Below are 17,959 nucleotides of genomic sequence, written 5' to 3'. Positions count from 1 at the left end.
ACACCTGACATTGCTCTGTTCTCAACATGCATGTGCACAAACGTACACACATACCACACACACGTTCCCACATATACACTCGCATAAACACATGAATACACAACATGTATACATCCTGAAAGAAAAAATCTGGGGCTGGAGAGATGGCTCAGCAGTTAAGATGTTCTTCCAGAGGTCCTGAGTTCAATTCCCAGCAACCACATGGTGGCTCACAACCACCTGTAATAAAATCTGGTGCCAATTTCTGGCCTGCAGGGACACCTGCAGGCAGAACATTGTATACATAATAAATAAATAAATCTTTTAAAAATTAAAAAAAAAGAAATCCTTTGAGGGGCTGAATGTGCAGCTCAGAGAGGACTAGCTGGACAAGCCTGAGTTCAGTCCTCAGCAGAGGAGATTTGAGTACGTGAATTCTTTAGCCCACTGGTTGGTCAGAAGAGTACCACTCTACCAGCCGGAGCAGAGCATCCTTTCTGAGTGCAGACACAGGACCATCTCCCTTACTGGCCCACCCTTGGCAGGCAGCTATGTAGTGTTACACCCACTATCTACTGTCACAAAATACAGGGCGCTTACCACAGCAGTCTCCTGTCTCACACAGGACCTGGGCTTTAAGAATTTGGAAGAAATCTGGCTGGAGATTCTGGTTCTAGAGCTTTTGGGAGGGGGCAGTCAAGATAGCAGCAGGGCACACAGTCATCAAAAAATGTACTTGGAGAGCTAGCAGATCCAGACATACCCAAAGATGGCATGTTCTCATAACAGGTGAGTTGGTTCTGGTGGTTAGTGAAAGGCCTCATCTCCACCCCACATGGCCTTCCACAGGACACTTACCTGTCCTTGTTCGTGGAATGGCCACTCACAGCGAGTGATTGGAGGCAGCAAAGCAGAAGCCACTATGCCACTGTGACCTTGCCTTGGAGTCTGCACCATCCTTTCTGCCCTGCCATACTGGGTGCACAGGGCAGCTCTATTCATCCAGGGCACGGGCTGCACCAGAATGGAAACACCAGCAGATGGAGACCACTGGGGGCATCTCATGAACTAGCTACTGTGAAGTTGTATGTGTGAGTGTGACATGCATGTATGTGCTGGTGTGTTTGCCTGGGCATGTGGAGGCCAGAGGTTAATGTGAGCTGTCTTTCTCTAACACTTTCAAACTTATTCTTTTTAGAGATTTATTTTATTTTTAATCCTATATATGTTTGTCTTTCTGAGTGTGTTTGCCTTTGCCATATGTAGTAAGGGAGTGCCCAGGAAGCCAGAGACATCAGATCCCTAGAGCTGGGAGTTCAGGCAGTTGTAAGTTGCTTGGTATAGCTGGGCGGTGGTGGTGCACGCCTTTAATTCCAGCACTCAGGAGGCAGAGGCAGGCGGATCTCTGTGAGTTCAAGGCTAGCCTGGTCTACAAAAGCTAGCACCAGGACAGGCTCCAAAGCTACAGAGAAACTCTGTCTCGGGGGGAAAAAAGTTACCTGGTATGGATGCTGGGAATTGAACTCAGATCCTCTGAAAGAGTGATGCACAGTCAGCTAAGCCATCTCTCCAGACCTCTCTCCACCTTATTTTTGAGACAGAGTCTTTCACCAAATGCAGAGCTCCCAGTTTTAAAACAAACTGGCTAGCCAGCAAACTCCCAGAAACTGCCTATATCTACCTCCCAGATCTGGGATTACAGGCTAGGTCATTCTTAGCTTTCTGCATGGGTACCGGGGATAAAAACTCAGGTCCTCACACAGGCACTCAGTCTTCTCCCCGGCTCCCCCAGGAGGATTTTCACTAGGACAAGTAGTCAATGCACGAGGAATGGCCACAGCCCAGACTGTGCAGGTTTGTGTAGCATACAAACTCCAGACAGGGTGTAGCCCCACCAGCTTGCTCCAGGTCCCTCTCCTAAAGGAATCCTGAAAGCCATAAACAAAGAGTGAGGCGCTCCAGGCTCTGCCCTTGGGTTTGCAAAGCCTCCCTGTCTCAGCTAGAGACCATCAGCCCAGGATCATGGTGGCTCTGTACAGAGGAGGGGAAAGCACAGATAGGTGATGTGACTCATCCAAGGCACACAGAAAAGGGTTGGCAAGACCCTGCTGCTGGCTCCTCACCCCACATTCTTTCCATTGCCCTTCCCGGGCCGCCAGCTCAGACCCACATCTAAAGCTGTTGCAAGCGTTGGTCCCAGGCCCAAGCAGGTATTTCTCATCCTTCCAAGAAACCCAGCCGAACCCCTCAAAGGTGCCCAACGCATGCTGGACCCTGAGCGAGTACACGCACAGATTTTCCACCTAGCTGGGGCCCATTCAGCCCCCCTCCCAGAGGCTGTCTCTGCAGGTGGTCACTGTCCATCAGAACAGCACAGCAAGGGCTAACAGCATACAGCACAGCAAGGGTTAACAGCATGAACTAATATTTAGAAATAGCACATCCCAGAGGAGTCAGCTGTGGCCAGCTGGTCACAGCCACTGAAGCCACAAGCCTTTGTGGACACGGTATAGCAGGGGGAGAGCCTGCTCTGGGGAACCTGAGAGGCCCTGAGAGGGTAGACCACTCCTGTCCCCACCCCATAGCCCCAAATATGGCATAGGCGTGGCCCAGAGCCCCCCTCCCAGGGGTTGGACAAGCAACGTTCCCCATTGGCCTCCCATCCACAGCCTTGCTCCCAAAGCAGCAAAGACAACTTTTCAGCTTCTGAATTGTGTAATTGTTGGGACTAACTGCTCCTGCCCGCTGGAGTCTGGCTGCCTGCACTTGGAGGAGCCCCACCAGCTCCTGGGCCAGAAGCCGGAGCAAGACCACTCCTAACAGAGGCTTCGCCTGAGGCTCTGCAGAGGAGTTCCTGATTATGAAACTACAGAGCCAAGGAACCAATACCTAAAGCCCATGTCCCCTTGCACAAGGTAGTCTGTGCTCTGTGTCCTTCATGGCAGAGGGCCAATTCCCTAAGGGCAGGGCCCAGTTGAAGCACAGCACAGCACAGACACCGCCCCTTTGAGGGCACAAGCACACGCCATTTACCAGCAGGCTGGCTTTGGCCACAGGCTCCTTGGGTGGAGCCAGTTGGTCAGGGTGCAAAACACCCAGGCTGAGGGCAGGGTGGGGCTGCAGCCATTGCCAGCGCTGGCATGCTTAGTCCCAGATGCACTGGGGATGGGGGACAGTAAAAGTGACCAAAAGAGCTTGGCCAATCTGCAGGGCTAAACATTGGTGGGGAGTAGAAGTCGTTAGGTGTCTGTTGTCTCGTTCCCCTAGAGTTCTTAGGGAAACAGAGGCAGCATATACTACAGATCATTGAAACTTCGGAGAATTTGTAACCCTCTGACTTATAGGTGGAACGTTCTGAGCCATCCTCTTTCCTTGTCTGCTTGGGTGTCCTGTCCTGTGAAAAAGGTGTCACTGTAGGGGGTGGGAAAAGCACTGAGTTACCCTCGCCTCCCATCAGTCTAAATAGAGAGAAGACTCTATGGAGTCTACACAGAAAGCTCAGTGTGGAGAAAAGAGGCCAGAAAGGGCTTCCTGGGGGGAAAAGATGTGACCAAGGAGGTAGGGGCAACAGAAGCTGCCTGTGCATGTCTGGTCAGCCCGACTCGAGGAAAGTCATGGCAAAGGTTAGCAGGCAGAATGGAGGCAAAAGGCAACCTTGAGAATGCCAGGGAGGTTTGGGTCAGCTCTGCTCAGGACAGGCATGCCCTAGAGGCTGGGGTGAGGACAACGGAAGAGCTGGCACTAGCCACATCCAAGAGCTCTGAGTCAGTGGGAGATGATTATCCATTCTAAAGCTTCAGTCCAGGGTTCAAGTCTCATGCTACAGACTAACAGAGGTCAAACCTGTCTGCCCAGAGCCCCAGTGGCCCTTCAGCTTCAGAGCCACAGCTTTCTCTTTCATCTGAAAACAGACTTATTTCCAAAGGTGTCAAGATCTCAGGTGAATAATTCTTAATCTCTCTCCCACACCCTCCACCCCAGGAACTAACTTTGTAGTTGCAAATGACTTGCATTTCCGATTCTCCTACTTCTACCCCAGTGTCAGGATTAAAGGCTTATGTCACCACATCCAGTTTTTTTTTTAATGAATTTTATTTTGTGGGTGTTTATGTGAATGTATGACGTGTATGCAGGTACCCATGGAGACTATAAGATTATCAGAGACGCTGGAGCTGGAGGTACAGGTAATTGTGAGCCACTCAATTCGAGTGCTGGGAATCAACTCAGGTCCTCTGCAAGGGCAGAAAGGACTCTTAATTGCTGAGCTATCTCTTTAGTCCCGTGCCCAGTTTTTATGCTGTGTTGCAGAGCAATCCCAGGGCTTTTATATGCTGGACAGGAACTCTACCAATAAAACTACATCCCCCTCCCCACCATCCCAGTGATAAAGGTTGAATCCAGTGCCTTGTGTATGCTAGGCAAGTGTTCTACCGCCTAGTTATTTCCCTTGGTGAGTGCTGTACAAACTGGGAACCCCCAGAAGAGATGTACAAGCTGGGTCATGAACGCAGTGCCTGCTGCATTCTTCTTTAGGTCTGTGTCTCCCAGCCCCAACTGGGGCTGGGGAAGGCTCTGAGCTCATCCTGTCTTAAATCTCAGCCTTGGGATGGGCAGCAGCTACTTGTCTGAAGGATCCCCAGGCAAATGATTCCTGGTGGGGGAGGGGGGCAATGAAATCTGTGGGTAGGGGCCAAGCAAGATGGGAGAAGACGGGCGGTGTGGGACCAGTGCGAACCTCCCCTCAAGTTTCTAATTCATAAAAAGGCAGACACCTCCTTTCCCTTTCATTCTTAAAACTCTTTTCCCCTAACATTCCCAGAAGCCTCCGCTCCCCAACCCTGGATCCATATTTGGACAGTAATTGGCCCCTGATGAGGACCAAGTGCCTGGCTGACTCAGAAAAGGAAAACAAGAGAGGAGGACTCAAGGCCTCACCTACCTAGGGTGCCTGGATAGTTCTTAAGTTTTCAAAGTCCCTGTAAAATAGTAACAAATAGCACCTTAGCCAGTTTTAGCGGGTACTTATTGAACACCTACTATACACAAACAACTGCCTCTCAAGGGGAAAGTTGAAGGTTCACAGACGATACTCCATGGGGTCGGGGGAGGTGAGTAAGTTGTATACAAACTGTGAAGTGCTGGAATGTACAGAATGGAAAGGGGATACAAGACAAATATATGCTAAGCACCTACTGTATGCCAGCCCCTGGGGTAGGCATTTGAAATATACTAAAACACTTAATCCTTATAAATCCACACTAGCCCAGACCAACTTACTCACCCCTTTCATCTCGCTCAGCCTCAGATTCTCCATTCGTGGGGCTGGGTTCTGTGGAAAGTTATGAAATGTACTCTATCTGACTGCTGCCTGGGGACAAAGATTGGGACGAGGGTGTACAGTGGAGCGTGGGCTGCAGCAAGGAACCCAGCGGAGGGATATGTGTGACAGAAGAGAGGTACAGGGGTACCTTTGCACACTGGAGAAACCTAAGCCGGGTCCCCGTTGCAGCTGGGGCTGGCGAAACACAGGCACTGGGAAAGGCCACAATACTCCGCTTTTTTCCAGCTCCTGGTTGGGACTAGGCAGGCTTTTGCCTGGGATGGAGCCAGGAGGAGAAGGCCCCAGCCTGAAGCTGTTAGGTAGGAGCTAAATCCAGGGCCAGATTTCCAGGAGGCAGTGGGGCGAGGGAAAACACCCAGATTCTTAGGTCAGGAGGCCTGTGCTCCTTGCAGGAAAGGCCAGGCACCTGCCTTTGACCCTGAACTCTGAGTTGGGCTCCTCCTATACAGAATGAGGGAAGGGTGCTCAACCCCCGCCTTGAGGGTTGTTTTGAAACATATGTTATCACAGGACTGAGCTAACCGTAGGGTCGAGATCCGTAGTCTTTACAGGCAGAGAAAGTACAGTTTGTTGAAAGAGGAGACCAAACTCGGGGTCCTGTCTAGCGGTCCGCTCAGTGGAGTCCTCAGAATCCTGTGACGGTGGGGGCAGCTAAACCCTCACCATTCCCTCAAGGGCAGAAGAGGACTTGCAGCTCACACTTCCTTTCCCATTCTTAAGCGATTCCTGCCCACAGTGTTCTGGGGGGTCTAAAGTCTCAGACACTTTGTCCCAAATCCTTAAAACAGGGCATGAGTCTGCCATCGCTGTAAAAGTTCTTCAACCCTGACCGAGAGCAGGAGCCCAGAACGGCCCCTTTAAGAAGGTTGGGGGTGGGAGCAGACATCGGGAACCCCCGCCCGAAAAGCAAGCGCGGGTCGGCGCCTGCCCCGCCCCCGGAGTTAAGTACCGGACAGCCCTTGCGTCCTAGCCCGCGCGAGGAGCCCTGCTCCCTCGACTTACGACTGGAGACTCGCTGCTGTCCAGACTCGGCACGCTCTGTTCCCTAGAATTTCAAGTCCAGACACCCAGCCCGCCGCGATGCTTCTCGGCCCAGGACACCCGCTGTCAGCTCCAGCCCTGACCCTGGCTCTTACTTTGGCCCTGCTGGTTAGATCTGCATCTCCCGGTGAGTGAGGGGCTGAGACCCCGACCCAGCCTAGGGGATCTATGTGGAGACTGCACTCACAGGCCAGGATCAAGAGTCCAAGGGCCCGTACTTCTTCCCCCAACCTGAGGGTCTGGGAGAAAAGCTTTGATCTCTGTTTATCGGGAATCCAGCTATCCCAGGTTGTCTGACTTTCTTGACCCTAGAAAGTCAGACCCGTGGAAAGGGGCCCCTGGAGTCAGATTGCCAAGGGCGTGGTTCTGCCCACCCAGATTGTCCGGGTCACTCAGGCTACCTCAGTGCTATCCAATCTCTTTGCCAGACAGGTTTGGGGTGACCGTAGCGGTACTTAAAGAGCACCCAGTGGCAGTAATAAGTGGGCATCCTGAACACAGATACCCTGAGCCAGAAACGGGGAGTGTTGTGCGGTGGGAAGTGAAGAGGAGGCTTCATGCACAAAACCCTGTGTGTACCCAGCACACCTCTGCCATGGCCTCCTCTCAGTGCCTAGCCTCTGGACCCTTTCATAGCTCTGCACCCCGCCTTTCATGCCAGGGCTGGCTGGCTTCTGCCTCTACCTACATCCACCCTTATGTCTTTTTTTCCCCATCACTGCTTTCCTCACTGAAAGGACCTGGTTGGTGACAGACAGAACCACCCCCTCTTCAGGTCCCAGAGTCAAGGCTTCTACCCCTCAGATATCTCAGCCCTGGGGCACCCCATGCCACACCCCCTGTCCCTAGCTGTGGTGCCTGACCAGCAGACTGAATGGAAGTGTACCTTCTGAGATGTGCTAGTGCACCCCGCCTCTGTCACAGAGCCAGGAACTCCAGCATTACAGCATTCTTCCTTTGCTGTAGACGAGGGCTGAGGTGCCCTGAGATCTGCAGCCTCAGGGCCCATCAGTCACCACTACCCATGTATGAATCAGGCCTTCAGCCTACCTCCTTCAGGACCATTTCCAAGAGCAACTAAGAGCAGAGAAGGAACTCGAGTCTCCCTTCCAGGGACCCAGGCCACACCCTTCTCATCCGATGGGGGAAACCAGCTCTGAAGAAGGGGATCACAAGGCACCCAGAAGGGAATGAGTCAGAGAGGGACCCCCTGCACTAACGTGACTCATGGGTAGATACAGGCTCACCATTTCTGCTTCACAGACTTTGCTTTCTAAAATTCCACAACCCTGGTGGCGAACAGAGCTGAGAGACGTGAAAAGGGAACACCTGAGGTAGCTGGGGGTTCGGCTCATCCAGGCCCCAATTTCCAGCCAAGAGGTTGTTCCCAGCAGCCCCTACCTACATGGGCTTCAACTGAGAACAATTCCCAGATATCATCTTAGCACTGACAAAGTGAGACACAGCACTAGGGCTGCGCAGAGATGGGCAAGCTGAAGCAGGGTGTGGCATTGCATGCCTGCAATGCCAGCATTGGGGAGGTTGAAGTTAAAGGATTGCACTGTGGGTTCAAGGCCAGCCTGGGCTTCAGAATGGGTTGCAGACCCGTCTCAGCTAGAGTGAGACCCTACCTCAAAGACAAACAAAAAATAAAAAAGTGCAGGGGGGAAAGGAAGAAGAGGGGTGAAAGAGAAAGGGGGGAAGACGAAGGGGGAAAATGGAGATAATTTGTGTTAATTCAGGAGTTAGAAAAATGAAGTAAAATTCAAAGAGCAGTTTCTAATTGTGTAGAGAAAGATCCACATGCAAGGTGTGGAAGAAATCAGATGCAAGATGGGTGGGCCAGCTGTCCTTGACTCGGCCCTGGAGAGTGGGAAGGGAGTCTGCACTCCTGTCTGCGGTCCTCAGTCTGGACAGGGGCGGGAGGTGGGTGTAACAGGGTGTTGAAATAGAAAGACCAGCCTGACTGGAAGGCGTATTTTGAGCAGAGGACAGGAAGAGCCATTGGGCTGGGACACAGAATCCTTAAATGGCAAAATGAAGCCCATAGCCTAGGCACTGTTGGTAAGGAGAAGAGGGTACAGGTAGAGCGCAGGGAGCAGCCTGGTGCCTATGCCTAACAAGAGACCCATCCTGGATTCAGCAAGAATCTGAGCAGGGGGGAGGGATGGAATAGCTGATATTCTCCCCTATGCCAGACAGAGCTTCTGCATCGCACACCCAACTCTGTTACCGCAACACTGTCTAGGAGGTTTATACGTGGGAGCTGAACTCACGGCCCAATATCAGGAGTCCGGGGGAGGGGGTGGCTGTGTTTCTTCCCCAGGCTGATTTCTGTTTGTGGGGCCTCCAGCTATCCCATGCTGCCTGGCTTTCATGAACCATGGAGTCAAATTGACCAGACCCATCCTGGGCTCTGCCTGAGAAAAGTGTCACTACGACACCTCTCTTGGAGGTAACTTGAGTTCTCTTGTCCCAGCCAGGGCACACTTGGGTGGCTCCCCTGCACCCTATCAGCATTCCAGAGTATCCAGGTCATGGGATCTGGAAGGCAAGTTTTCTTGGCAACCATTTGGGGCAACGTCTCAACTGTACAGACAGGAGAAATGAGCCCTCAGAGGGGAAGCCAAAGTCTAAGGCCTTTGCAGAACCCCAGATGCCCAAGAAGAGCCCAAAGGAAGAAATGGAGTCCACTTTTCTGAGCTCTGTGGGAGGCCCTCGGCAAAGGACCAGAGTCCAGGTGAAAGTGATGTCCGAAAGACAGGCTGGAAGACAGAAGATGGCTTTCCAGTGCAAGAAGGCTTGGCTCTAACTCAGCACCTGGGGTGTGTCAGGGTACAGCTCTGAGGACATTGACTCTCATACCTCTTCTCTGATCCAGCCTCGCCTGGGATATAAGGGTCTGAGGTGGGCCTACATAGCGGAAGCAGTCAGGATTATCTGGAGGGGGATCTGAAGAGATGGGGCATTTAAGACAGTGGTGCTCCGGGACCCAGATACTAGAAAGAGAGTCAGAGTGGATTGATTCTGTTGGCTCGGAGAGTGATTTACAGGGCATCAGTGGCGTGGGGACAGATGAACCTTGTGTCTGCACTGTGCGCGCTGGCCCGGATCTCTGAGGCAGGGCAGAGGCCAGGGCCTTAACCCAGCCCACCCAGACTCTAGAAAAGCTGCCCCAGAACCAAACATAACTGAGCTCCCGCTCCCAGTGTCCGCATGCCCAGGCAGGACAAGAAGAGCCTTTTAGCAGTGCCTGACTGGGGAGGGCTATGGGGGAGGGTAAGCCATGCCAGGTGGGCCAGGCTGCTGGTTGCTTGGACCAGAAGAAGAGAAGGCCACAGGGAAAGGAACAGGCATGTGTGGTGCTCACACAGGAAGTGTATAGGCTCTCTGGGAACTGGGCATGCTGCCCAGGATGGGGTAGGGGAGGGGGACTTGGATATCCCTGACGTCCATGCTTGCTTGTTCACTGGAGCACACAGATGGGGCGCGCACATGAGGACCCACAAGCGCAGGCCATGGTGGTATCCGACTGCTCTCACAGAGCGTGACAGAGGCAGTAAGGTCAGGAGTAGCTGCTGCCTCCTCCAGCCCTCTACCAGACAGACCTGGGCTTGGGTGGTACCTTGGGGGACGTGAGGGTCGGGCAGGGCAGAGCTGCACCTCCTGGTCAAGACCAGGAGCAGATAAATTAGGGTCCTATTTGCTAGGATTTAGGTCTGCTTCCTCTTTGGTTCTCTGTCCCACTAACTCCCCGACAAATGCTGGCCATGTCCAGAGCCCCTCTGGCATGCCCTCTGCCCCAGCCTATGTCAATTCTGCAAAGCCTGCCAGAGATAAAACTCTTGCTCTAAGTGCAGACAAGGTGGGTCTGCAAGGAATCTGGGCATTAACTGGATCAGCACCAATAGTTACGTGTTCAGATCCTTTCTAGGGCAGGGTTCCTTAGCCCTCTGGCCACCAGGAGAACCCAAATCTCCTAACAGGAAGAGAGTAAAGCCAGCTCATCACGCAGCCTGATCATTTTCTTCCAGAGCCAGCCCTGTTGGGTGCTGGACGGAAATCATCCCATTTTATAGAGGAGGAAACAGGGTTCAGAGAGAAGTAAGGACTCCCCCAATCACTCAAGGCATTCTCATTCATCCCAACAGAGTGGGCTGTCCCAAATCAGGCCAGCAGGGTAGAGGTATCCACTAGTGACCTCAGGGCCCCACCCCAGAAGAAGAGGGATATCTCCTAGAGAAGTGCAGGTCCCTCCAGCAATTGTTCCCACCTTTCCAAGCCCTCCTACCTAATAGCAAATCCTCCATTAAAAGCCTCCACCTACTCCCAGCTAGGGCAGCAAAGGAAGCCACACATTTGTCTCTGATATAGGTTGTAGCCTGGGGCTGCTGTCAAGGTGGCTTAGTGGTGTGGATCGCCCATGTTCTGGAGGTAGTGTGGGTGGCCCTGGCCAAGAGCAGTGCCTGTCTTGTTGACCAGTCCCTCTCGCTCAGTGCCTGCCCACGCCTGCCGACTCAAAGCCTGTGCAGGAGCCCGCTCTGCCAACTCTGGTGTGCATTAGCCAGGCTGCCAGCCATGGCTCATGCTTACTTAAATGTTTCAGTATGTCCCCACCCCCTCTGCCTCCACAGACCTAACAGCAGAAACTGACTCTAGACCAGCCCCAAGTGGGTCACAGCAGGGCTCAAGACAATGCTTGCTCTGGAGTCACACAGTGCTTCCTTAGTAGATTGGGGGTCAGGCCTCCCTGCCCTTTGTCCTTATTCCCTGGCATGGCACCCACAGGAGCAGCAGCCCCGTGGGAGCAGATGTCTCATCTCCTTCTTCCTGGCTCTTGAACACATAACTGAGCGCAGGGGTGTTCCACTGGGGGCTGTGGAGGTCACTGTGCTGACCAGGGATTTCAGAATGTGCCTCAAAGTGCCCCCAGGGGTCACACTGCAGCCCACCTAGACTAGGTATATGATTCTGGGACTATGGGATGCCTGTCTGACCCAGTGCACATGGAGCAGCTTCCTGAACAAATGTTTATAGATTGAATTTTATGTCCTTTTTGCCAGGAGTGATAGCACATTACTATAATCCCTGTACTCAAGAGGAAGAAGTGAGATTGAATGTTCATGTCCAGCCTAGGCTATATAGCAAGACCCTGTCTCAAAATTGATGATGATGATGGTGATGGTGATGATGATGATGGTGGTGGTGGTGATGATGATGATGATGATGGTAGTGATGAAGAAGATGATGGTGGTGGTGGTGGTGATGATGATGATGGTATAATGTTAGGCTAGCGATGCAGCTTCTTTGGCAGCTTGTCTAGCATGTGTGAAGCCCTGGGTTCAGTCCCCAGCAGACCCACATACACTGAGTGTGATGGCATGCACCTGTTATCCCAAGACTTGGCGATAGAAGCAGAAGGATCTGGATTTCAAGGTCATTCTTGGCTAAATAGTGAGTCTAAGGCCCTTAAACATTCTAGACTCGATAGTGAGTGAGATCCTGTGTCAAAAAACAAAACAAAACAAAAATATACTGTTTTAATAGAAGATTCGATGGCAGAGAGAAAAGAGGGAGGAGAAGAGAAAAAGAGAGAGAGACATTGAAGCTACTTCAAAGAATCCCACTCAAGACTGATTGTGGGGTTTCCCGTGGAGTCCTTCTCCGGGCAGTTGAGCGGGAAGCCTGAAGGCAGGGAGGAGCCCCTGAACACAGCTTCCTCACACCCAGACTCTGAAGTTTCTCCTGTCTTGTACTCCCACTCCGTCACTCCTACAATCAAATAGGATTCCTGAACATTCAAGTGGGCAAAAGCGTCATTGTCTCACTGCCAGCAGACCCCACACCATCGCTACCCTGTGCCCTTCCCTCCCTACAGTTCAGCAGCCTCCAAGGTCAAGGTGAATCATGTCCTAGTATCTTACTGAGCCAGGGTGTTAGCATCTGCTGTTCCCAGCACCCTTCCACATCTGCCCCAGCTGGACTTCCCTTCCCCAATCCTTTCAGCTTCATCACCACGGCCCCTTTTTACCACTTATGGTAAAAAGTCTTTTTACCACTAATGGCTCTGAGACCTATAGCCTAGTAAGCTTTTCTCTTGGGGCCCTACTTTCACCATCCCTCTGTCTCCTGACCCAGGGATAGACACTCAGCAGGTGTGTGTGCGTGAACATGTGTGTGCCCACATGTACACACACACACACACAGTGCATTGTTCTGTGGGCTCTGGCAAGAACAAGGTCCAGTCTCCAAGTCGGCAAGCCCTAGGGGAAGCCCCCCAATTCAGGACACACACCCTGGCCCAGGAAGGACCTCTGACTAAGTCTGGGCCAATCTGCTCTCTGGGGAGCAGAGGAGACTGGGGAGAGGAGACCAACTTCCGTTCCCACCTAAGAGCAAACCCTTCCCCGCCCACATTTCAGGAGGGGGCAGCTATAAATATCAATGGGCCCAGGATGCTGATTCCCACGAGGAGAGTTCCTCCCTGCTGCAGCTGGGGCAAGGCAGCCTTGCCTCCCCACCCCCTTCTGGCAGAGGGAGAACAAATCACCATTTTGGGGAGTCTCTGGGCTATGGATGAGTTCCTTTCCTATTCTCATTTTGACTCAACCCCCACCTTTCCTGCTCTCAGCCCTGGGCTGGACCTTCTATGGGGAGGCAAGAGGCTAGGCACAGTGGTTACAAACATAGTGTTAGAGCGCTCATCTGGGAGTAGATTCCAGTTCTAACACTCTTGTGTGACCTTGGCTTGGCCCCCTCTGAGCCTCCAGTTAGTCCTTTATAAAACAGGAAAGAATAATTCCTGCTTCTCACATGTGTTAAAGACAATGAAGCCAGACCGAGGCCTGGAATAAACAAACGGTCTGTGGGCCCTTGTGCCCGAGGTTGCTGGTATTCGTTCCTCCTGTCTTTCTGGGGTGGGTGGCTCAGCTGTGGGGTGCTCCTGCTCAGGAAAGGTTCCAAGGCAAGGACACAGCGAAGGCTGCCAGCCTATTGCTGCCCACTCACCGCACCCCCAGGCCAGGACCCCTCACAAAGTGGAGACAGGGCTCCACATCTATCCTGCTTGAGGGCTCAGGTTCTGCCCTGTTCACCTACAGGAGCAGAAGGGCCCTCCTGAGTGCCCAGAGCCCGCTTCCCACTAGATGAGAGCCCTGAACAAGGCACCCTAAGCTGGCATGCAGCTGAAATTCCGTCAGAGGATGCCAAGTGAGTGTCCAAAGGTACTCAAACCCCAGGCCCAGAGAAAGCAAGTGGGCAAGGAAAAATGGCCCCAGTACTGTTTACGGGCAGAGGAACACAGAATCCTGTCTTTTTCTTGCCCTCTGCCAACCCCACTGGGCTTTTCTTGATACACTGTCCAATTCTGACAAGAGCCCAATGACCTTGACATAAAGTGGCTTGACATCAGAGTACCACAGGGCCACTAACACCACTTGTAATCAGCAGTGGTAGGTACATAGCAACGGGCAGAAATGCAGGCTGAGAGAAGTTGAAAAGAAATCTCTGGGATGTTGGTGATGTCCATGTGTGAGCCCCATGAGGACATGTGAGAAGTTAATTTCCAGAGAGGTCTACAGGGTGTGAAGTCCAGCACTGACTCCAGAAGAACTCTTGGGAAGAAGGGACTACCCAATCCTAAGTCTCTGGTTGAGATCCTACTGTGTGGATACCTCTGCCTTCATTTCATAGCGCATTGGGAAAAAGCAGGCTAGCTCCCCGGATGTGCTAATAGAATCCAGGCGCCTACCCCTGGCTGTTTCTGTCTCCAGGCATCTGGGGCCCGTGTGCTTCTGGTCACCCATCTGCAGCCCAGCTGAGCCCTTCTAGAAATAGGGAGTGAGATGGAAATTTCTTCCTCCAATTAGTGACATCTGAGAGAGAGGTAGGGGACTTGAGCCTATGTTTACTATGTGACAGGTTGAGATATCTGACCCTGCTGTGTGGCCTTCAACAGACCCCTGTCCCTCTCTGTGCCTCTGCCTGGGAACTTTAATCTCCCAGTTCTGAATCCAAGCTCTTAAGAACGAGACGAGACAGGGGCTCAGCTTCTAGCTAGCTGCTTGTCCTGGGCCACACAGTAAGATGGGCTTCAGGGCACTGATGAACCAGTGTTCTCTGGCATTGGAAATCACTTCCCAAAGTTAGCCCCAGACCCTGGGGCTCTCCCAGAATGAGAGCTTCCCTCCACCCCCGGGTTCCCATCTTCCACCCCCTAGCTTGGCCCCACCCTGCCAAAAATAAACTCCGACCACCCCATTTTGTCCCAGACCCACCCAGCCCCTCCAGAGCCAGTTGAGTCACTGCTCGGGACTGCTCCTTTTTTTAACTGTCTGAGTCACCGGTTGTGGCTATGGCTGCATGACACATGCCCAAGCTGCAGCCAGCCCGTAGCCCCTAATAAGCACAACGGTAACAACGGTCACCGGTGACAGCGCCTGCATAGCAACTGGCAGCAGGTGGCTGTCCCTGCCGCTTTGGCTTGGAACCTCTCAGGACTGGGAAGCGCACTCTCTAGTAAGCCTAAGGTGCAGCTGACCCCAGAGGCCCTGCCTTACCCATAGCATTTTATTGCCCCTCCACCAGACCTAGTCTTGTACACTCAGAGAACCAGAGAGGGGTCCCCAAGTCCAGGGTCTAGGGATGAATGAGAAGGCCTGGCTTCTAGAGTGAAGGTCACGGAGATGTCCACTATTGCCCTGGCCTATTTGGTTCCAGCTCAGGTCACACACTGTGCCTGAAATGCCCGCTTGTGGCTTCCCCTGTTGCTCCTGCCTACCACTGGGATGCTGCTGTCTCTCCCAGACTCTTTCCACCCCATCTCTGCTTCTCCATCTTGACCATCCCTGTCCCTGACTGGCTCTCTCAATTTCTCCCATATCTGTGATTCCTCTCTCTCCATGTCCTCCTTCCCCATTGCTAGCTCTGCATCTTTGCCTCTCCCCCTCTGGTCCAGCACTTTCTTTCTGTCATCCTCTACCCAGTTTGGATGACAGTCTGAAGTGCCCCCTCTGAAGATGGCAACCCCTAGATGCTCCTCCGTCTTCTCAGTAGACAAAATAGACCCACATCCACCCATTCCCAAATGGGAGTCTGGGCCCTGGAGACCAATAATCCCGAGAGAAATTTTCCATCCCCCTCACCCAGGCCCTGTCCCCTAGCCCAAAGCATAGACGACATCCTGTCCCAGGGAATGTCAGGATCCCACAGACACTTCCTCAGAGCCTGGGGGATGGGGAGGGGGCCTGGGAATGGCCCCTCCTTGAGCTCTGCCGGAGTAAGGGCCTGCACAACTTCAAATCCTATCCTCTGTCTGTGGCTATGCCTCCAGCTATAAATAGGGGCTCACAGTCTATTTTCTTTAAAAACAAGCGTCAGACTGGGTAACCATGGCCAGAAAAGCACTCCCTGGCTGGAACAGTCTCCCACCCTTCCTCAGTCACTGTGTCTAGGCCCCTTAGGTGGTTAGCAGAGCTGGAAAGGAGGTTAGAGGTGAGACACAGTGGAGAATATTCAAGGCAGTCTCCACGGTGCTACCTGGGCCACCTGGGCCACCTGAGGGCATGTGGCCACCCTTTATACACCCTCCCTGCCATCTCCCTTGATCACACAAGTGACCTTGTGCCTGAGATCACAGTGTCAACAAAAAGAAGTGACGGCACACAACTCTCCACAGTTGAGTGACTTTGAGCCCCAAATGAAAGGAGGCTGTAAGACAAGGGGAGGGAGGCATGAGGTCTGTTTTCAGGGAGAAAGAAGAAAGAGCTAGATCCAAGACAGGGCATGGGTGTCTGCTAGATCTGGACAGAAAAGCCTGAGGTCCAGCAAGGCTGGCACATGGTTAAGTTCAAGGGAGATGAGGATGAAGGATGTGGACAGGCACAAGGTCACTCAGGGTCTTCCACATCAGTTTAACTGTGGCTACTACCTGCAGTGGAAGGCAGGAAGCTAACTTAGGCGGGCATGGGATGGTAGCCATCTGCCTTGTAGAATGACACAATGGGAAGGGAGATTAATTTGAGGGAGAATTTAGAGGCAGAGGCAGGATAGATGGAAAATGGATATTCCTTGGCTGTGAGGACGGAGGAATATGTGCATCCCGGAGAACTCAGACTTCTGTCTATAGTGGCTGGAAGTGGAAACTTTACTGGGCAACATGACCTTGTTTGCTATGAGTGGGGTTGGACATGGGGGTTACTGGCCCAGTAAAGTAGTGGACCTGGGGCTCAGTAAAAGAGGCCATACCTGAGACTGAAAGAAAAAAAGATGGGCACATTGTAACAAGAGCAGGATTTAACTCCTGGGAGCCACAGGTGGCAGGAAACGCAATGGGACTCACCTCCAACAGGAGGCAGACCCACAGGAGATGTGAGACCTCCATCAGGGCTCTGTGCATGGCCTGATTAGCCCTTGACTCTGTGATTTTTTGCCCCGACCTTCTAGCCACAGACTCTTACGGCTGGGCACTGGCCACTGTGATGTTTTGTTGCTCAGCCCATCTGAGACAGATCTCCTTGATAGAAATTCCCAAGACAGGCTAGGCTGTGGTGGCACACACCTTTAATCCCAGCACTCAGGAGGCAGAGGCAGGTGGATCTCTGTGAGTTCGAGGCCAGCATGATCTACAAGAGCTAGTTCCAGGACAGGCTCCAAAGCTACAGAAAAACCCTGTCTTGGAAAACCCCCCCAAAAAAAAGAAAGAAAGAAAAGAAAAGAGAGAGGGGGAGGGAGGGAGAGAATGAGGGAGGGAAAGAAGGAAGAAATTTCCAGGACTAAGGAAATGGCTTAGAGGTTAGGACTATTGACTTCTTTTCCAGAAGACATGAGTTTGATTTCCAGCACCTGAATGGCAGCTCACAGCTGGCTATAACTTCAGTTCCAGGGAATCTGACACCCTCTTCTGGCCTCCATAGGGACTGCATGCATGAGTGCCCAGACATACATGAAGGCAAACACCCATACACATAAAATAAATAAATAATAAAGTTTTTTTTTAAATGAAATTCTTGAATAGGACCAAATGTCACCTCCTTTTGAACTCTACTCCTCTGCCTACTGGTCCTTCCTCCACTACATGTCCATGGTGCTCCCTCCACCTACATGTCCATGATGCTCCCTCCACCTACATGTCCATGGTGCTCCCTCCACCTACATGTCCATGGTGCTCCCTCCACCTACATGTCCATGGTGCTCCTTCCATCTACATGTCCATGATGCTCCTTCCATCTACATGTCCATGGTGCTCCCTCCACCTACATGTCCATAGTGCTCCCTCCACCTACATGTCCATGGTGCTCCCTCCACCAACATGTCCATGGTGCTCCCTCCACCTACATGTCCATGGTGCTCCCTCCACCAACATGTCCATGGTGCTCCCTCCACCTACATGTCCATGGTGCTCCCTCCACCTACATGTCCATGGTGCTCCCTCCACCTACATGTCCATGGTGCTCCTTCCATCTACATGTCCATGATGCTCCTTCCATCTACATGTCCATGGTTCTTCCTCCTTCTACATGTCCATGGTGCTCCCTCCACCTACATGTCCATGGTTCCTCCTTCTACATGACCATGGTGCTCGCTCCACCTACATGTCCA

General features: G+C 52.4%; 1 protein-coding gene and 1 long non-coding RNA gene across 2 annotated transcripts in view; one reads left to right on the top strand and one right to left on the bottom strand.

The window, feature by feature from the left end:
- Window positions 1-3,317: 3,317 nt before the first annotated feature.
- LOC142847388 (uncharacterized) lies at window positions 3,318-4,930 on the bottom strand. The gene is made up of 3 exons (XR_012910156.1): window positions 4,919-4,930; window positions 3,823-3,891; window positions 3,318-3,373 (listed from the first exon to the last, which is right to left on the bottom strand). It is a non-coding gene; the product is annotated as an uncharacterized LOC142847388 (long non-coding RNA).
- A 1,365-nt stretch (window positions 4,931-6,295) lies between these two features.
- Window positions 6,296-17,959, top strand: part of Cspg4 (chondroitin sulfate proteoglycan 4) — a 36,128-nt gene continuing 24,464 nt past the window's right edge. The window contains exon 1 of the mRNA XM_075965818.1: window positions 6,296-6,488. Coding sequence (XP_075821933.1) covers window positions 6,401-6,488 — 88 coding nt within the window. The 5' untranslated portion in view covers window positions 6,296-6,400. The remainder of the gene's footprint in view (window positions 6,489-17,959) is intronic.

Source organism: Microtus pennsylvanicus, chromosome 3 (genome assembly GCF_037038515.1).
Source record: "Microtus pennsylvanicus isolate mMicPen1 chromosome 3, mMicPen1.hap1, whole genome shotgun sequence".
In the NCBI taxonomy this organism is placed as follows: Eukaryota; Metazoa; Chordata; class Mammalia; order Rodentia; family Cricetidae; genus Microtus; species Microtus pennsylvanicus.
Note: the sequence above shows the minus strand (reverse complement) of the source record. Positions and strands in the feature narration are given on the sequence as shown.